At 37.4% G+C, this 16593-nt stretch overlaps 1 protein-coding gene and 1 long non-coding RNA gene across 6 annotated transcripts in view; one reads left to right on the top strand and one right to left on the bottom strand.

Moving 5' to 3' along the window:
* The window catches only part of Rttn (rotatin), a 169745-nt gene that overhangs the window by 9273 nt on the left and 143879 nt on the right, over positions 1–16593 (bottom strand). For all 5 annotated transcript variants that reach the window (XR_015642117.1, XR_015642118.1, NM_001170436.2 and 2 more), the window contains 6 exon segments: positions 15889–15994; positions 14759–14856; positions 12805–12882; positions 7552–7678; positions 5430–5629; positions 379–646 (listed from right to left, as the gene is read on the bottom strand). Coding sequence is in view for 3 of the 5 variants with exons in the window: in NM_001170436.2 (NP_001163907.2) it covers positions 379–646; positions 5430–5629; positions 7552–7678; positions 12805–12882; positions 14759–14856; positions 15889–15994 (877 nt within the window). In the remaining 2 variants the exon portion in view is untranslated.
* LOC147999910 (uncharacterized) overlaps positions 1–16593 on the top strand; it is a 101848-nt gene that overhangs the window by 45346 nt on the left and 39909 nt on the right. The gene's annotated exons all lie outside the window — the stretch shown is intronic.

Genomic DNA, 16593 nt, shown 5'->3' with positions numbered 1-16593 from the left:
GTTCTAGAGAGTTTTCATTTACTCAACTGGGATACATGTTCTAGAGAGTTTTCATTTACTCAAAGACAGATAAGAAAGGATGGGAAACTAAAGTAACAGTAGATGAAGAAGAGTCAGAAGCAGAGGGTGAAACTGAGAGCACGCTTGCCCACCGCTTCTCTTTCCCAGGTACCTCCTATACCCAGTGTGTCCACTGAGTGACTGTTGCTGATCCACACTCAGAGGCTAGGCCCATGCTTGAGTACCACCCCCTCCAGAGTCCCTGCCTCCCAAGGACACAGCAGGTGGGAAATTATGGAGCTACTTTGTGTTTTAATCTGATTAGAACAATCTGCACATCCAACGTGTATGAAATGAGTCCACGACGTGACTACGTACCATTAGCCAGAATTTTAGGCTTATTAGCAGGACTGCAGCAAATGTTATGAAAGATCAGCAGAGGCACGTGAGGGCTGCTCTTGTGTGTGTACTTGCTCATCTCGATGAGTAAGTCTAAGCAGCCGTCCAGTCTCAGGATCATTTGCTGTCCATCTTCTCCAAACGACATATTCAGGAGCAACTTCAACCATAGAATGGTCACATTGCTGAGATGTTGATTTCCTCCTTTAGGCAATGTTAGGGACAGGAAGTGCTGTAGAAAGTTGCTCTATGAATAAACACAAAATAGTATTTTCTTTTCAGGTCTTTTTCATCATTTGCCTAGTCCCTTGGTGACCAATTAAGCAGCATTTGATATCCTTCTCCCAGATTTTAATTTCTCTTTCTTCCAAATACTTTGTCTACACAACTTCCAAGTATTAATAAATATAACGGTAAGAACAAAGTAGTGCTTAAATTTTAATTCCCACTATTTCTTTTTCTGATGATGGATAAAATAAACTATAGTCAACTCAATTATTTAAGAGTTGATAATTCAGAGAAGGCCTCCTGAGTTTCCTTTCTTATCTTTCTTCCAGGAATTTTGCTACTCATTAAAGATATTCTGCGGGAGGAAAGAAACAAAACTCAAATCCACCCTGCACAGGAATTAATAACTCTGGTAGGAGTGAAAGTGTTTCATATGATTATAGCTACAGGTGTTTTCTTCATAAATTTATGAACATACTTCACAATCATTTTACCCTATGTTTTATCAATACAGAAAAATTTCATGGCTATATGTCATTCTATTAAACTTAGAAACGAGAAAACTCTATTATTTGAACTGCAAAAGTCATTTTAATCTTCAAATAAAGCCAATTCCTTAAACCACTACCAATTACATAACTATATGATAGACACTAGGCACATATAAACAAAATATAACCCAATAATCTCAAGCAGATGCTTGGCGTGACTATATAGACGCTATGATCATTGATGTATTTAAGAAGTAGAATGCAAAGAAAAAGAAGTAGAGTGCATCACTTGCATGTTATTTCTGTATAGAATGACTCCTACCTGTATTGATAATCTACACTAGTTTACCTGTTGAGTTCTTCTGGGCAGAAAACGAGGATGTTGGATTTAATTTATATAATTAATTTTAATATACCTACACAGAGAACCTTGAGGATAATAATGAGATGGGCTACTGAAATACTAGAATATTTCCAAACAGCAAAATTACTATAAACCAAGTGCTGCAGGGCTCTCAAAATTTCTCTGTGTCTCATCTCAGCACAAAGGATGCTTTTTTGAATAGTTCCTCCTCGCCTTTCCCATTTAGTTAGATACACCGTATTATAACTCAGAGCAGACAAGAGTTGCAAAACATGTACCCAGTGCTTGAAAATATAGCATACTGTGGGCTTTTCTACACTGTACACTCTAAAGATAGTTTAAAACAATTTTATACTCTGGTTAGAGTGTGTACCAAGTTATACAATAATGCTACTGCATTTTCTCATGGCCATTGGTGAGTGAGGGAGAGGCACTACTGGAAGGCTCTAGGCTTATTATTACTTAACACAGCAATGGAAGTTTCCAGAATTTTCTAATTAGAGCAGACTTGATTTATGTTCCCTGAAAACAGATTATATTCATATTATATCAGAACATTCTTTTTTCCCTTCAACATAATATTTTTACTAATTATTTGGGAATTTCACATCATGCACCCTGTTTACATTTACTTCCCAGACCTCCCAGGTCTGTACCCCAACTCTTGTGACCTTCTCCCTCACAAAAAAGAAAAAAGTTCAAATTGTTTTGCCTATATACTCACTGGAACATGGTCAAACTCCAGTGGCCAACACCTTTTAAAAAACTGAGTCCTTCCCTGTCAGAAGCCATCAATTGTGGAGACCTATTCTATAGGATCCTTATCACAATTTTTAAGAGTTCTCTTTGAAGTCTTTCTGTCTAGGCTGTTTCTATTTTGAGGAAGAGCAAGTAGGGTGAGGTGGGGTAGGAGCTGTCACATAGACTTCCATGTACCTCTTTCTGGACTGTGAGCTCACAATCAATACAAGACAGATTATATTTGCTGTTTTCAAAAAGTAGCTCCCTTGCTCTCTACTGTCAGTAGGAGGATAGATCAAGGACTCCCACATGGTTTCTGGTAACACCACAGACCACAGACATCTACATGGTCTCCAGCATCAGCATATGCCATGGTTCTCAGCATGGTCTCCATTGGCAATACAGACCATGGGCATCAACATGACCCTGTGCAGTAGCATGGGCCACAGATACTATTACAGCCTTCAGTGGTAGCACAGGTCAAGGCCATCATCAGGTTCTCTGCAGCAACCTGAACCATGGACACAAATACAGTCCATGGCATGGCCCAAGGACATCAACAGGGCTTTGGGTAGCACCATAGACTACAAACACCTACATGACCTTTGGTGGTAACAGGGGCTATAGAGATGAATATGGCTTCAAGTGACAGTACAGAGCACTCACATCAGCATGGTCTCCGACAGCAATGGACCATGGACACTAATATGGCCTCCTACAGTAGCATACACTATAGATATCTACCTGGTCTCCAGTGGTAGCACAGACCTTGGCCATCTACATACCCTCTAATGGCAGCCCAGACCACAGACATCCATACAGACCTCAGGCTTCAACACAACATCAACATGGGAGCACAGACCACAGAGGTCTTTTGAAGAGGTCCAATCCACAACATGGACAGTTTTTCAGCACAGACACCCCACTGTTGCTTGGAATCAGGGTAAATATCCAGCTGGACAGCATTTTCAGGGATTGAGTCTGTTGCACCTCCCTCCCCACATTGACCCTATTAAGCAGTAACACGTTCCCCATCCACTGCAGCTCTCTCTGCACTCAACTGCTCTGAGACTGCAATATATCACAAAGTATACTTTTTTGCCCAAACAGTTTTACATATAAATATTCATAGCAATGAATTCTTCAGTTTCAAGGATTCTGGTTTGTGAAGCACCGTAAATACTGAACCATTGCTGAGACTTGTCTCAATAGATATTCTACTGTTGCAGAGTCAGGGTGGTGGTGTGGCTGGGCTGGGCAGCTCCATGCTGGGGCCTGTCAGCAGGGACAGCTCCATCAGCCATATTCGGGAATGACATGTTTCTTTGGGAGCTGCAGCTGCTGCAGGTTGTTCTTGGAGCCAGTTGTGCTTGTAGGCTGTAGTGCTTCTGATCTCCCAGCAGGGCAAACAGCATAGTCTGTAGGCTGGAGGCTGGGTAGGCCTAGAGCCAACCCATTATGTGGGAGCTCCAGGTCACCTCATGGGGTGCCATGGCTTCTCAGACATGATCTTTGTGCTTGCAGCCTTCTGGCTGACATGCTAAGGGTATAGATTCGCCATTCTTTGCCACACAGCTCTGTTTGGCTCTCTTTCTTTCCAATTTCATAAGTCCACATTTTGGAAACATCATCCTATAGACTTGCCTTTTTTATTCTCTCTCTCTTTTTGTTATTCTGGTACTACTCCATGTCATTAAGACTCCTCAGAGTTTCAAGGGGGTACCAGCAGTTGCTGCCATCTTTGTTTTCTCCCACAATATTCTTAAGTAGAGAACCAGAATTTAAACTGAGAGTTTTACCTATCTTAGAGGTATTTTTCCTTATTAATTAAAAATAAAGCAACCCTGAAATGTAAGGTAAAAAGTCTCCAGCTCAAAGTCACATGTCAAACTTGAAATTGGCACTTACATTTCATCTGGATGTTCAAACTCTGCACTCCATTACCATGTTCTACAAGGGAGTGGTAGAAAGTGGTAGATTGGCCAGTACCATGGTCTCACATGTATAAACCTCTCATGTTGAAGAAGATAATTCTATGTATTTAGCTCAAGATGAGATTTTTGGAAGTAAAGTGTGTGTATACATATATAAACATCAATAGATATGAAAGAATATACAAACATGATATACATGCTATGTATATTTAAATATGCACATGCATTCATATGTACAATTTGTAGAAATATCAGCATGCACATGAAGAAACTATCTAGCTGTATGCTGGTAAATAAACAATTGAGAGGCAGGTAATTGATTGTAGTGTTTGTCAAGTTTAAGGTTATGAATGTTTCCTCCATGGCTGATTTTAAGATAACATCACATCAACTGGCTTGAGAAATTCTAAAAAATATAATGAGGATACTCATGAGTCAGAGTGAGCAGGGTAAAATTCCTTATAGAAAATATTCCCCTGGTAAAACCAATCATTCAGTTTCCTTAAAATGAGAGCCATTAGCATTATTTGGGGCAATTATATCCAAACTATCTGGTTCAAACACATGAAACAGTAGGGGGACACTGAATTGCTATGAATCCCATCTGACCTCAAAGCAGAAGAAACAGAAACATTCAAATCACTGTCAGGAGTAAGTAACAGATGACCTGATAACATTTAGATTTTAAAAATATTCCCAAGTAGGAATTCTGTTCATATATAACCATAAAGATGCTCTGCTCTAGTACATTTGTCCCAGAAATTTGTCTCACCCATACCCTTTCTTTATACACTCCATTAAAATTAGTGATAAAACATGAAGGATTAGAACTACAGATCCAGAGACTTTATAAGTGGCAAACTATGCTATTAAGATGTAAAAATGTAACTGGAGCAAAGGAGCTTTGATTTCATACAACTTTCTGTCACCATAATAAACAGAAATTGGTTTGACTGGTCTACTTACAGATCAAATATATTATTTGTATTACACCAATATTTTTCTAAAATCACCATTTTTAGTTAAAACACAGTTATGGAGATAATTAAAAGGACATGACTAATAAGAATCTCCTTCTGCTTCAATTTTAGTGCTTCTCAAACTAGCTTTAAGCGATTAGTCTCTAATTCTCTTACAAACCTTTAAAATAAAATGTCTTGAAATCTGAAGAAAGCAGTCCTAGAAACAGACAAACTTCCAAACTTCTAAAATCTGATTGACAGGATTATTTTGCCAAATAACTATGACACAAAGGAGAGACTATGTACTTACCTTCTGAATTACTCCCTTGCAGTCATGAGATAAAGCCAGGTTTGAAAGAAACATAAAAACCGCCTGCTGAATGGGGGTGTTCTCTGCAGGCACCTGAGAAGCCAGTTTCAGGGCACACAGTATCAGGGAGCTGCTGGGGGTGCCTCTGTGTGCGGTTTGAATATACTGTCCATAATTTGACCAACAAAGGGAACTACAGCCTTCAAAAAAAAAAAAAAAATCCTGTCACCGAGTTGCCTCTGTTCTGCTGCTTAGCTTTTAAAACACAAAGTAGTAAGCATATCTGTCAGTCACCTATGAACTACACGTGAGCACTGAATCCTAATGTTGATGTGTCCTCAACCCAACAGATTGACTGAACTCACTCAGTGGCTAATTACCTCAGTGGAGCATTAAAATGCCAACTTTTTTTGTTTTTTGTTTTTTAAAGAAAGGATTAGATTAGCATAATCGGTTTTTTAAATAGTTTATAAAGAAGGCATCAAAATAAAAGCCTGTGTGATAGAACAGAATTTTAGCAATGAAGGTAACTGGGACAGCTCAAACACCACTTTCCACAGTACCCATAAAATAAAGAACTCAGAAAAGCCTGATCATGGGATTTCAAGGTCACAGGGCTCATAGAGGAGCTAGTATTGGTATCTATGGCTTTCCAGAGTTCTATGTATTCTGAGTAAATCAGGTAACCATATGAGATTTATTAGGGAATTAAAACAAAACAAAACAAAAAACATAAAGGAGTTAGAAATATGAAGTTGCAAAACTTCATGCAAGCAGAACAGCTTGTATAGTCATATCAGAATTGAACAGTCTATGAAATAAGCTCATTTGTGATAAGTACAAGTGAAAATATAGTAGCCTTTCTTGTACTCTTAACTTCATAACTACATTTAAACACTAATGTGTTCACTAAATGATGTGTTTTTGCTTAGCAGCACACCAAATAGAAAAATAGTATTTTTGCATTAGGTTGGTAGTACCCTAATCACTTCTACAATTCTCATAAATTTTAAGGATGCATATAGTACAAATCAGTTTTTTTATATCACATTAAGCCACTCAATTTTTGTCCCTCCAACTTTTCTAGATGCTTAGGATGAAAGCTAAGACAAGGAAGAACAACATTCGATAGTACATTTCAGAGACAGGCTATGCTGAGCTGGCCACACCGCAGGGAAGGTTGAGATAAAAGACACACTGAGAAGAGACTCTCCAAGCAGAAGAAAGAGACAGAGAAAGCAGTAGCAGAAGGAAGAGAGGACAATTCTGATTCACAATCAGACACAGACTGGCAGCCACAAGCTTTACTCTGTTATATGCAGGAGACTTTCTAAGTAGGATGGTGAAGCAGATAGCCTAAGGTACCAGACGATAAAAAGAAATCAGTCATCATAACACAAAGCAGTGACAAGATGAGCTCACTGCTCACTGTCTCCCATCCCGTCCATATGCATCCTTTGGTGTGTGTACATTTCTGTTACTGAGCCAAGGAAACCATGCATACTTGCTAACTAGTCCACATTGTATGTCTGACCGTATAGTTACTGAACAGCTAACAAGCACTAACAAACATAGTACTTCACACCCTGAGGTTTGCTTCCCCCTCTAAATCAGTGACGTCACACCCCTTCTCTTCCTAGAATTGTCTACCAGTACATTTTCCTCATTGTCTAATCAGTTTCATTACAACTCACAATGCATGGCCCTTCATAGATTGTCAAGATAATAACTTCCACATGAATGAATATAATCAGTATCAATTTTCAAAAACCAACAGTACCCTGAACTAACTTCCATCATATCTGTCTCCTGTTCTAGAATCTATAAAAGACCTAATCTTCACTTGCTTTTTCATTAATTTTCACCTTTTGGATGTTCCCTGTGAATGCAGTTTCCCACAGCCATATAAAATCAAGCCAATCTACTTCCTGAACTATCTATCCACTGACTATCCAGGCCAACAAATAATATTCTTAAAATGCTCTCGAGTTTTAAGACCCATAAGAAAATTTGCTTTTGACTAATAAGGAAAAATGTATCAACATACATATTTTTCCAGTCCAGTTTAGTATTAACTAGTATTTTAATTTATCATAAAAAACAACACTGGATTCTAGTTTACCAGTTGGAAAATTTGCAGTATAGACACAAAGCAACTGCAAGGCAATTTGCATCAATGAATCTTCCATCAAAAGCCAAGGCCAGAGAGAGTGCAGGACAGGCACAAGATGTGCTTCAAAAGCTGCCACCTGTTTTAGAAAAGAAATAAGACCAGCCATTAGTTTGAACATGTGAAATGCAAACCTAGGTTTAAATACCCCCTGAAGTTGTCACCCACATAAGGTAATAGTGTAATTCATCTTTCCTAAGAGTAGGAAGAATTTTCTTCAGTTCACCAGTGCTCCACCTTGGACAGAACGGATCAGGAGACTGCACAGTCTCTGGAAGGGTGGCTAGGATATATTAGTCAGAGAAAAACTACGAAGAAGTTTCTATAACATGTAAAAGTATGCAGTAAAGTGATTATCTCCTAGCAATAAATAAACACTAAAAAGGTTCATACACAGTCCAGAGACAGAGATTTGTAGTAAAGAAAATTCTTTGATCGATTCTGCCTTTTACTTCTCTTAATGTGGATATACTATATGTGAGATGAGACAATCTTCTGAAAATAGACCTTGACCTCAAAGAGGTTTAACTTGCCCAGACTGCCAAACAAGTTAATAATATATTTTCAGATTATTTAAGACTATGTACTTAATGTGCAGTCCTACTGTGTGCTTGGCCTGTTTAAGGTTAACTAACCTGCTTATAGGAGAACAAGGTGACCACCCTTAGTATGCCTCAGATTTCCCACTCAGTTCTGACAACCTAAGCTAAACTTATAGCTTTCAATTATGTACTCCCCCATATCCTGACCCAGAATAATATATGTATGTGCTATGGTAATTATTTGCTGAAAAGAGCCAAGATTAAGCCAAGATTAAGGCTTATCTTCAATGACAACAAAAACTACTATATCAAAGCTGAACAATGCTCTACTCAATGATAACTTGTTCAAGGAAGAAATAAAGAAAGAAATTAAAGACTTTTTAGAATTTAATGAAAATGAAGGCACAATATATCCAAACTTATGGAATACAATGAAGACAGTGCTAAGAGGAAAACTCATAGCTCTGTGTGCCTTCAAAAATAAAATGGAGAGAGCCTACACTAACAGCTTGATAGCAAAATGAAAGCTCTAGAACAAAAAGAAACAAATATACCCAAGAGGAGTAGAAGGCAGGAAATAATCAAACTCAGGGCTGAAATCAAGTAGAAACAAAAAGAACTATATATACAAAGAACCAAGAAAACCAGGAGCTGGTTCTTTGAGAAAATCAACAAGATAAATAAGCACTTAGCAAGACTAACCAGAGGGCACAGAGACAGTATCCAAATTAACAAAATAAGACATGAAAATGGAGACTTAACTACAGAAACTGAGGAAATTCAAAAAATTATCAAATTCTACTACAAAAGCTTATAATCAACAAAACTGGAAAAACTAGAGGAAATGAACAATTTTCTAGACAGATAACAGGTAGCAAAGTTAAATCAGGATCAGATAAACGATCTACGCAGTCCTATAACTCCTAAAGAAATAGAAACAGTCATTAGATGCCTCCCAACCAAAAAGAGCCCAGGACCAGATGGGTTTAGTACTGAATTCTATCAGACTTTCAAAGATTTAATAGCAATATTCTTCAAACTATTCTACAAAATAGAAACAGAAGGAACACTACCCAATTAATTCTTTGAAGCCACAATTACACTTATACCTAAACCACACAAAGACCCTAAAAAGAAAGAGAACTTCAGATCAATTTCCCTCATAAATATTGATGCAAAAATACTCAATAAAATTCTTGTAAACAGAGTCCAAGAATACATCAAATGATCATTCAGCAGGATTAAGTAGGCTTCATCCCAGGAATTCACGAATGATTCAATATATGGAAATTCATCAATCTAATCCACTATTTAAACAAATGCAAAGAAAAAAATGATCATCTCATTAGATGCTGAGAAAGAATTTGACAAAATTCAACACCACTTCACGATAAAAATCTTAGAAAGATCAGGAATTCAAGACCCATACCTAAACATAGTGAAGGCAATAAACAGCAAACCAGTAGCCATCATCAAACTAAATGGAGAGAAATTTGGAGCAACACCACTAAAATCAGGGACTAGACAAGGCTCTCTACTCTCTCCCTACCTATTCAATACAGTATTGAAAGTCCTAGCCAGAGCAATTAGACAACACAGGAAGGTTAAAGGGATACAAATTAGAAAGGAAGAAACCACAATATCACTATTTGCAGATAATGTGACAGTATACTTAAGTGTCCCCAAAAATTTCAACAGAGAACTCCTACAGCTGATAAACGATTTCAGCAAAGTGGCTGGATATGAAATTAACTCAAACAAATTAGTATTCTTCCTCTATTCAAAGGATAAACAGCCTGAGAAAGGAATTAGGGAATCAACACCCTTCACAATATTCACAAATAACATAAAATACCCCTATACTCGAACCAAGCAAGTGAAAGATCTGTATGACAAGAACTTCAAGTCTCTGAAGAAAGAAATCGAAGATCTGAGAAGACGAAAAGATCTCCCGTGCTCATGGATTGGCAGGATTAATATAGTAAAAATGGTCATCTTGTAGAAAGCAACCTACAGATTTAGAACAATGCCCATCATAATTCCAACTCAATTCTTCATAGAGTTAGAAAAAAGCAATTTGCAGATTCATTTAGAATAGCAAAAAGTCCAGGATTACAAAAACTATTCTCAACAACAAAAGAACTTCTGAGGGAATTACCATTCTTGATCTCAAGCAGTATTACAGAGCAATAGTGATAAAAACTGCATAGTATTGGTCCAGAGACAGGCAGGTAAATCAGTAGAATAGAATCAAAGACTCAGAAATAAACCCACACATCTACAGTCACTTGATCTTTGACAAAGGTGCTAAAACTATACAGTGAGAAAAAGACCGCATTTTCAACAAATGGTGCTGGCTCAACTGGAGGTCACTATGTAAAAGAATGTACATCAATCCATTCTTATTGCCCTGTAGAAAGCTCAAGTCCAAGTGGATGAAGGACCTCTACATAAAACCAGATACCCTCACACTAATAGAAGAGAAAGTGGGGAAGAGCTTCGAACAAATGGGCACCGGGGAAAATTTCCTGAACAGAACACCAATGGCTCATGCTCTAAGATGAACAAATGGGATCTCATAAAAGTGCAAAGCTTTTGTAAAGCAAAACACACCATCAATAGGGCAAAATGGCAACCAACAGAATGGGAAAAGATATATACCAATCCTACATCCAATAGAGGACTAATATTTAATATATATAAAGAACTCAAGAAGTTAGATTCTAGAGAACCAAATAATCTTTTTTAAAAAATGGAGTACAGAGCTAAACAAAGAATTCTCAGCTGAGGAATATCGAATGGCTAAGAAGCACCTGAAGAAATGTTCAGCATCCTTAGTCATCAGGAAAATGCAAATCAAAACAACCCTGAGATACCAGACATCACACCAGTCAGAATGGCTAAGATCAAAAACTCAGGTGACAGCAGATGTTGGTGAGGATGTGGAAAAAGAGGAACACTCCTCCATTGTTGGTGGGATTGCAATCTGGTACAACTACTCTGAAAATCAGTCTGGAGGTTCCTCAGAAAATTGTACATAGAACTACCTGAGGACCCAGTTATACCACTCCTGGGCATACATCCAAAAGAACATATGATTCACTATGTTCATAGCAGCCTTTCTTATAATAGTCAGAAGCTGGAAAGAACCCAGATGCCCTTCAACAGGAGAATGGATACAGAAAATGTGGTACATCTACACAATGGATTACTACTCAGCTATTAAAAACAATGACTACATGGAATTCTTAGGCAAATGGATGGAGCTAGAAAATATCATCCTGAGTGAGGTAACCGGGTCACATAAGAACACACATGGTATACGCTCACTGCTAAGTGAATATTAGCCCAAAATCTTAAAATAACTAAGAAAAAATTCACAGATCATATGAAGTCCAAGAAGAAGGAAGACCAAAATGTGGATGCTTCATTCTTTCTTAGAAGTGAGAACAAAATATGGGAGGAAATACAGGGACAAGCAGTGGAGCAGGGACTAAGAGAAGGTCATCCAGAGACTGCTCCACCTGGGGATCCATCCCTTATGCAGCCACCATCCCAGTCACTATTGCTGATGCCAAGAAGTGCTTGCTCACAGGAACCTTATATAGATGTTTCCTGAGAGGCTCTACCATACCCTTACTGATACAGATTAAGGTGCTGGGTCCCCAACGGAGGAGTTAGAAAAAGAACTGAAGGAGCTGAAGGGGTTTGCAACACCATAGGAAGAACAACAGTATCAACAAACCAGACCCCTCTAGAGCTCCCAGGGACTAAACCACCAACCAATGAATACACATGGAGGGACCTATGGTATTGTCTGGCATCAACAGGAAGAGAAGCCATTGGACCTGTAAAGGCTCATTCCCCAGTGTAGAGGAATTAAGTAATTCATGTTTACCATATTTTTCCACATTTACAAGAGCACATAATCAAAGAATTTAAAACCAAAAGAAATTTCTATAATTTATCTTTGCCTCACCACTTTTTTTTATACTAAAGCTAACTCCTCAAAAGTGAGGTCACTCCGTATTGAGTACCTCCATGAGTTCAGAAGATTCTGTGTCACACATCTTGATGTGCCATCACGATGGCTTAAATTGACAGAACCAAAGCTTACAAAGAAAGCAAAATAATTCAGTGGCTTTCAAACAGCACTGTCCCAAGGCCATAGATGACAGCAAATATGTAAGGAAGGGATTTCCTTTAGGTGACATGACCATCCTAAGCAAAACAGTACCTATTCTGAAGCAGGATGCATGCTTGTCTTCTTTATAATTATGAATAGTGTCACTTACTCCCCGAAAATAATCAGTTTTAACAAACACCTTTGAAAACCCCTTCTTCCAAGACATATACAGCCATTTATTACTATATAGTCAAAAAACATCTAAATGCATAACAATATAGGATGAAGAGGAAATTCAGAAGTTACATTTCAATCACGAAGGTAAAGCTTTGATATACTAGGAAGGTCATTAGTGATGAAGCACAACATAATCAAATTCATTCAGTTCTGAGAATTAACTCTGAGCTTAAGAAACAATCGGCTATCCGTCTTAAACAAGAGAATTCGGAGGGTCCGTCTGCCTTCCTGGACTACTTCACACAACTCCCAGCCACTCACTGCTTGGACTGCTATCAGCATCTGAGGCACTCTACTTACTTTACATTCTTCATTTTGATAAAGGCAGTTTCTTAGGAGCTGCAGGGTAATGCTTAACTCTTTAATGATGCCATCCTCCTATACAGACACAGAGAAGTTGGAAAACATGAATGCAGTTCCTTCAGTAACAGTAATTTCCTCCTTTAGGGTCACCATACACTGCAGCTGTGCTGTAATTATGCCCAGCTAAATCACTTTGAGAAAACTGACAAGGTATGGTGACCATATACCAAGAAATACATGCACTCAAAAAAACCGATTCCATCAGGCATGGAACAATTCAGATCTATAATAGCCTCCATGTCACGTCTCCAATCAAGGGAGGTAGGTACTGACTGGTTTTCCATCATATCAGGTCTGTGCTGACTTTCTAAATGATAACTATGGCTTTTTCTAGGCAGAAAATAAGAAGCAGGAGAAGAAGCTGTCAAACATGGATTCTGTAATCGTATACCAGTTAACCTATTTCATAAAGTTTTGCCTGATTTTCTTTTAAAAGATTTAACTTTACTTTTAAATTACATGCATATATTTACATACAATCTTATCTCACATACATATATATGTATATGCATAAACATATACACATGGGTATGTTCATGTAAACAAATGCAGTGTCTCCAAAGACTAGAGGAGAACATTGTATCCTTTGGAACTTAACTCATTATCTTCTGAAAGAGTACCATGTGTCTTTAAAATGAGCAAGAGTGTTAATACATTATATATACTTATAATATATATTTAATAAGTAGAATATTTATTTATATATTGTAGAATGTCATACGGTGAAGGCAGGTACAAGACAGAACAAGGCCTGTCAAGAAGGATGGGCAGGAGAAAAGTTTTAGAGAGGAGGAGACTCGAGCAAGAGGAGGAGAAGCAGCAGAGAGAAGATGGGGGCGGATGTTAAGCTTCCTCTCTGCACATTTACAGGTTGTGATGAATATTCTTAAGGGATGGATGTGAACATGGCTTTGTATGTCTAGGTGGGCAATTATAACTTATCAATTGGATCAGAGGTTATTGTGTTGTGTGTCCTTTCATGTGGCGACTTAAGTTCAAGAGAGTACGTGGTGGCTGGAGACACTGGGCCGCCACGGAATTGGGATGTGTGTTTGGCATGGTGGCAGCCTGCCCTGGGAACTAGATGGGCAGAGAGATTATTGCCAGGCTCAGAGAGAGGCCACTGACAGTGTGATATGGGTTAGTACAAAGCGGGTGAGAGGCTTTGCTGACTGAAATGAAGATATCTACCAGTTATCGAGGGGCACTCCGGTGCCAGACCTAGTGCGGGATAAAAGACAGCATTTTTTATAATTTTACAAGCAACAATATATTTAAATATTCATATGTACATTCACTTTTTGAAAAAAAAATGAGGTGTAAATGTTACTAGTCACAATTATGACTAGCCATGGGCAATACATAGTTACTATGTTATATTGTGTTTACATGAAGGTATAATTTATATATACAGTCAAACAATTAAATGCTAGAACAAACATCTGGGAATCATGAAAGAAAATATACAGAATGTGAGAGCAAAATCTTGCCTCATCAATGGCAGGATTTTGTCAATATGTTGTTATAAATGTTTATTTATACAATAACAAATTTGAAATGTATGAACTGTCCAAACATAAACACAAATAAATTACAGTTGTCACAGATTTCATCCCTCGAGAACTTTTTATTCATATATTTCATTGTATAAAATATTTCTGCAATATATCATGTAAATGTTCACATTCCTACCTGTGCATAACAGAAATGAGTAACATATAAATCTCACAGATTTTCAAATGAGAATTGACCTCAATAATGTACCTGCCTCTATCTACCTTCTAAGTCAAACATTGATTTCAACCTTGTGCTCATTGTAGGCACAAGAGCAACGGAGACATGGTCATTCTATCAATCTTCCCTTGTACAAGAATTCAGACCTTGAAGTCACCTTTTTTTTTAGTGCTGCTTTCCCAGGCCTCAGCACATCTAGGTTCAGTTGTGCATTGATGTGCTTCATCTGCTCCACACAGTTTTCTATGAGATCAGCTGAAAGAAAAAGGCTTCAACTGTCAAGGGGCCATTCCATTTCTGAAGACATTAAGGCTGCAAGTACTCAAGTCACTGAAAACCCATTCGAATATATGATGAAGGAATGGTGATTTAAAGAGGAAAAAGAGCACCATACCCTTTGTTTTCATTTCCTAGTAAGAGAGTTTCCATATCTATGTATTTTATAGCTTATACGCTTTATTTTAGCAGCAAATAATTAGTTGAGTGGATAAGCTTTGTGCTTTCACCTTTCTTTCACCTCTCAGACTTGTATTCTCTGATGTCTAGAAGGAAAATCATGACCCTGTAGTGTGAAAATTTATATAAAAATACTGCTTATTTGATACTGTAGTCTTTACCATACCATAAAAACTATGCTTGTATACTAAGTGTGTAAAATATGCTTGTGTATACTAATGATTATAAAGCTTAACAATAGGATACAGCTTGAAATTTCTTTATGTTTTTATTCTCTAGAATAATAATAATCATTACATGCAAATAGAAACACACAATCTATAAGTATCATCATCTTTATATTATTTATTGACTGATATTTTGGTGTTAAGATTCAATACAGGGTCCTGTGCTTCCTAGGTACTATATTCCCAGCCTATTCATTTATTTTAAAGGAATGAATGTGGGTGGGAGAGACTACTCTGTGGTTAAGATAAACTAACTAACTCTTGCAGAGAATCAGTTTCCAATACCCATGTCAGGTGCCTCACAACAGCCTATAACTCCAGGTTAGGGATCCAGTGTCCTTTTCTGTCCTCCATAAGCAATTCTTCTCACATGCACATACTCACAAATACACAGACATACACACACATAATTAAAAATAAAATAAATCTTAAAAATAAAAAATAATTAAAAGTAATAATTTCAGTATTGCTATATAGAAAAAACTTTTTAAATGTCATTGAAATTTTACTATAATTTCTTTACATTTTTAGTTCAAAGGAAATTAAACAAGCAGTAGAAAATATGATTAGCAAGATGCCAATAAACATTTGATGGTGATCTCACATTTCAACGCATGCCTCTGCGCTCTTCTGCTGACAGCCAGAAGTGACATCAGAGCATTTGCAGCAACTCTTTTCAGGACGTCTTTGGAGGAGATTCCTTCATAGCACTGTAGAGAAGGCAGAGAAACTGCTCAGAAAAAAACTCCATCTAGTAAAACTTCTATGAACCAAGGCATGTTTAAATAAGAGGCATATTAAGGATTGTGTGAAACAACAAAACTAAAAACAAAAACAAAAAACCACCGCTATAATTTAATAAATTATTACCAACTATGAACATTCTACAGAGAAAAGCCTAAATAGAAATTATCCATATGGAAGAAAATTAAAATTATTCTCAAAGTCTCTCTATGGGGGAGGGGGTATAGATTAATACACAGCAAGAAAGTAAGAAGTGACCAAGGGATTGGGGGACAATAAATTCTAGAGTAGGAACCAGTAGGACACAAGTTCAATAAAGAAGAAAATGAGAAAAACAGAGGAATAAGAGGCAATGCAGAGGGAGAAGAAAGAGGAGGAATAAATAACACTAAGGATATTTCAAAATGACATAGGGAATCATATTAGTTCATATTTACCTAAAATTACATATATTTATGCATATGTATATACATAGACATTCAGTTTAAATGGAGTTATGACACAGAATAAAAATGGTGTTATAGACTACCTAAAGAAAACCCCAGTTCCAACTACAAGAAATTCT

The sequence above is a fragment of the Rattus norvegicus genome, chromosome 18 (assembly GCF_021556685.1).
Source record: "Rattus norvegicus strain SHRSP/BbbUtx chromosome 18, alternate assembly SHRSP_T2T, whole genome shotgun sequence".
Classification (NCBI taxonomy): Eukaryota; Metazoa; Chordata; class Mammalia; order Rodentia; family Muridae; genus Rattus; species Rattus norvegicus.
Note: the sequence above shows the minus strand (reverse complement) of the source record. Positions and strands in the feature narration are given on the sequence as shown.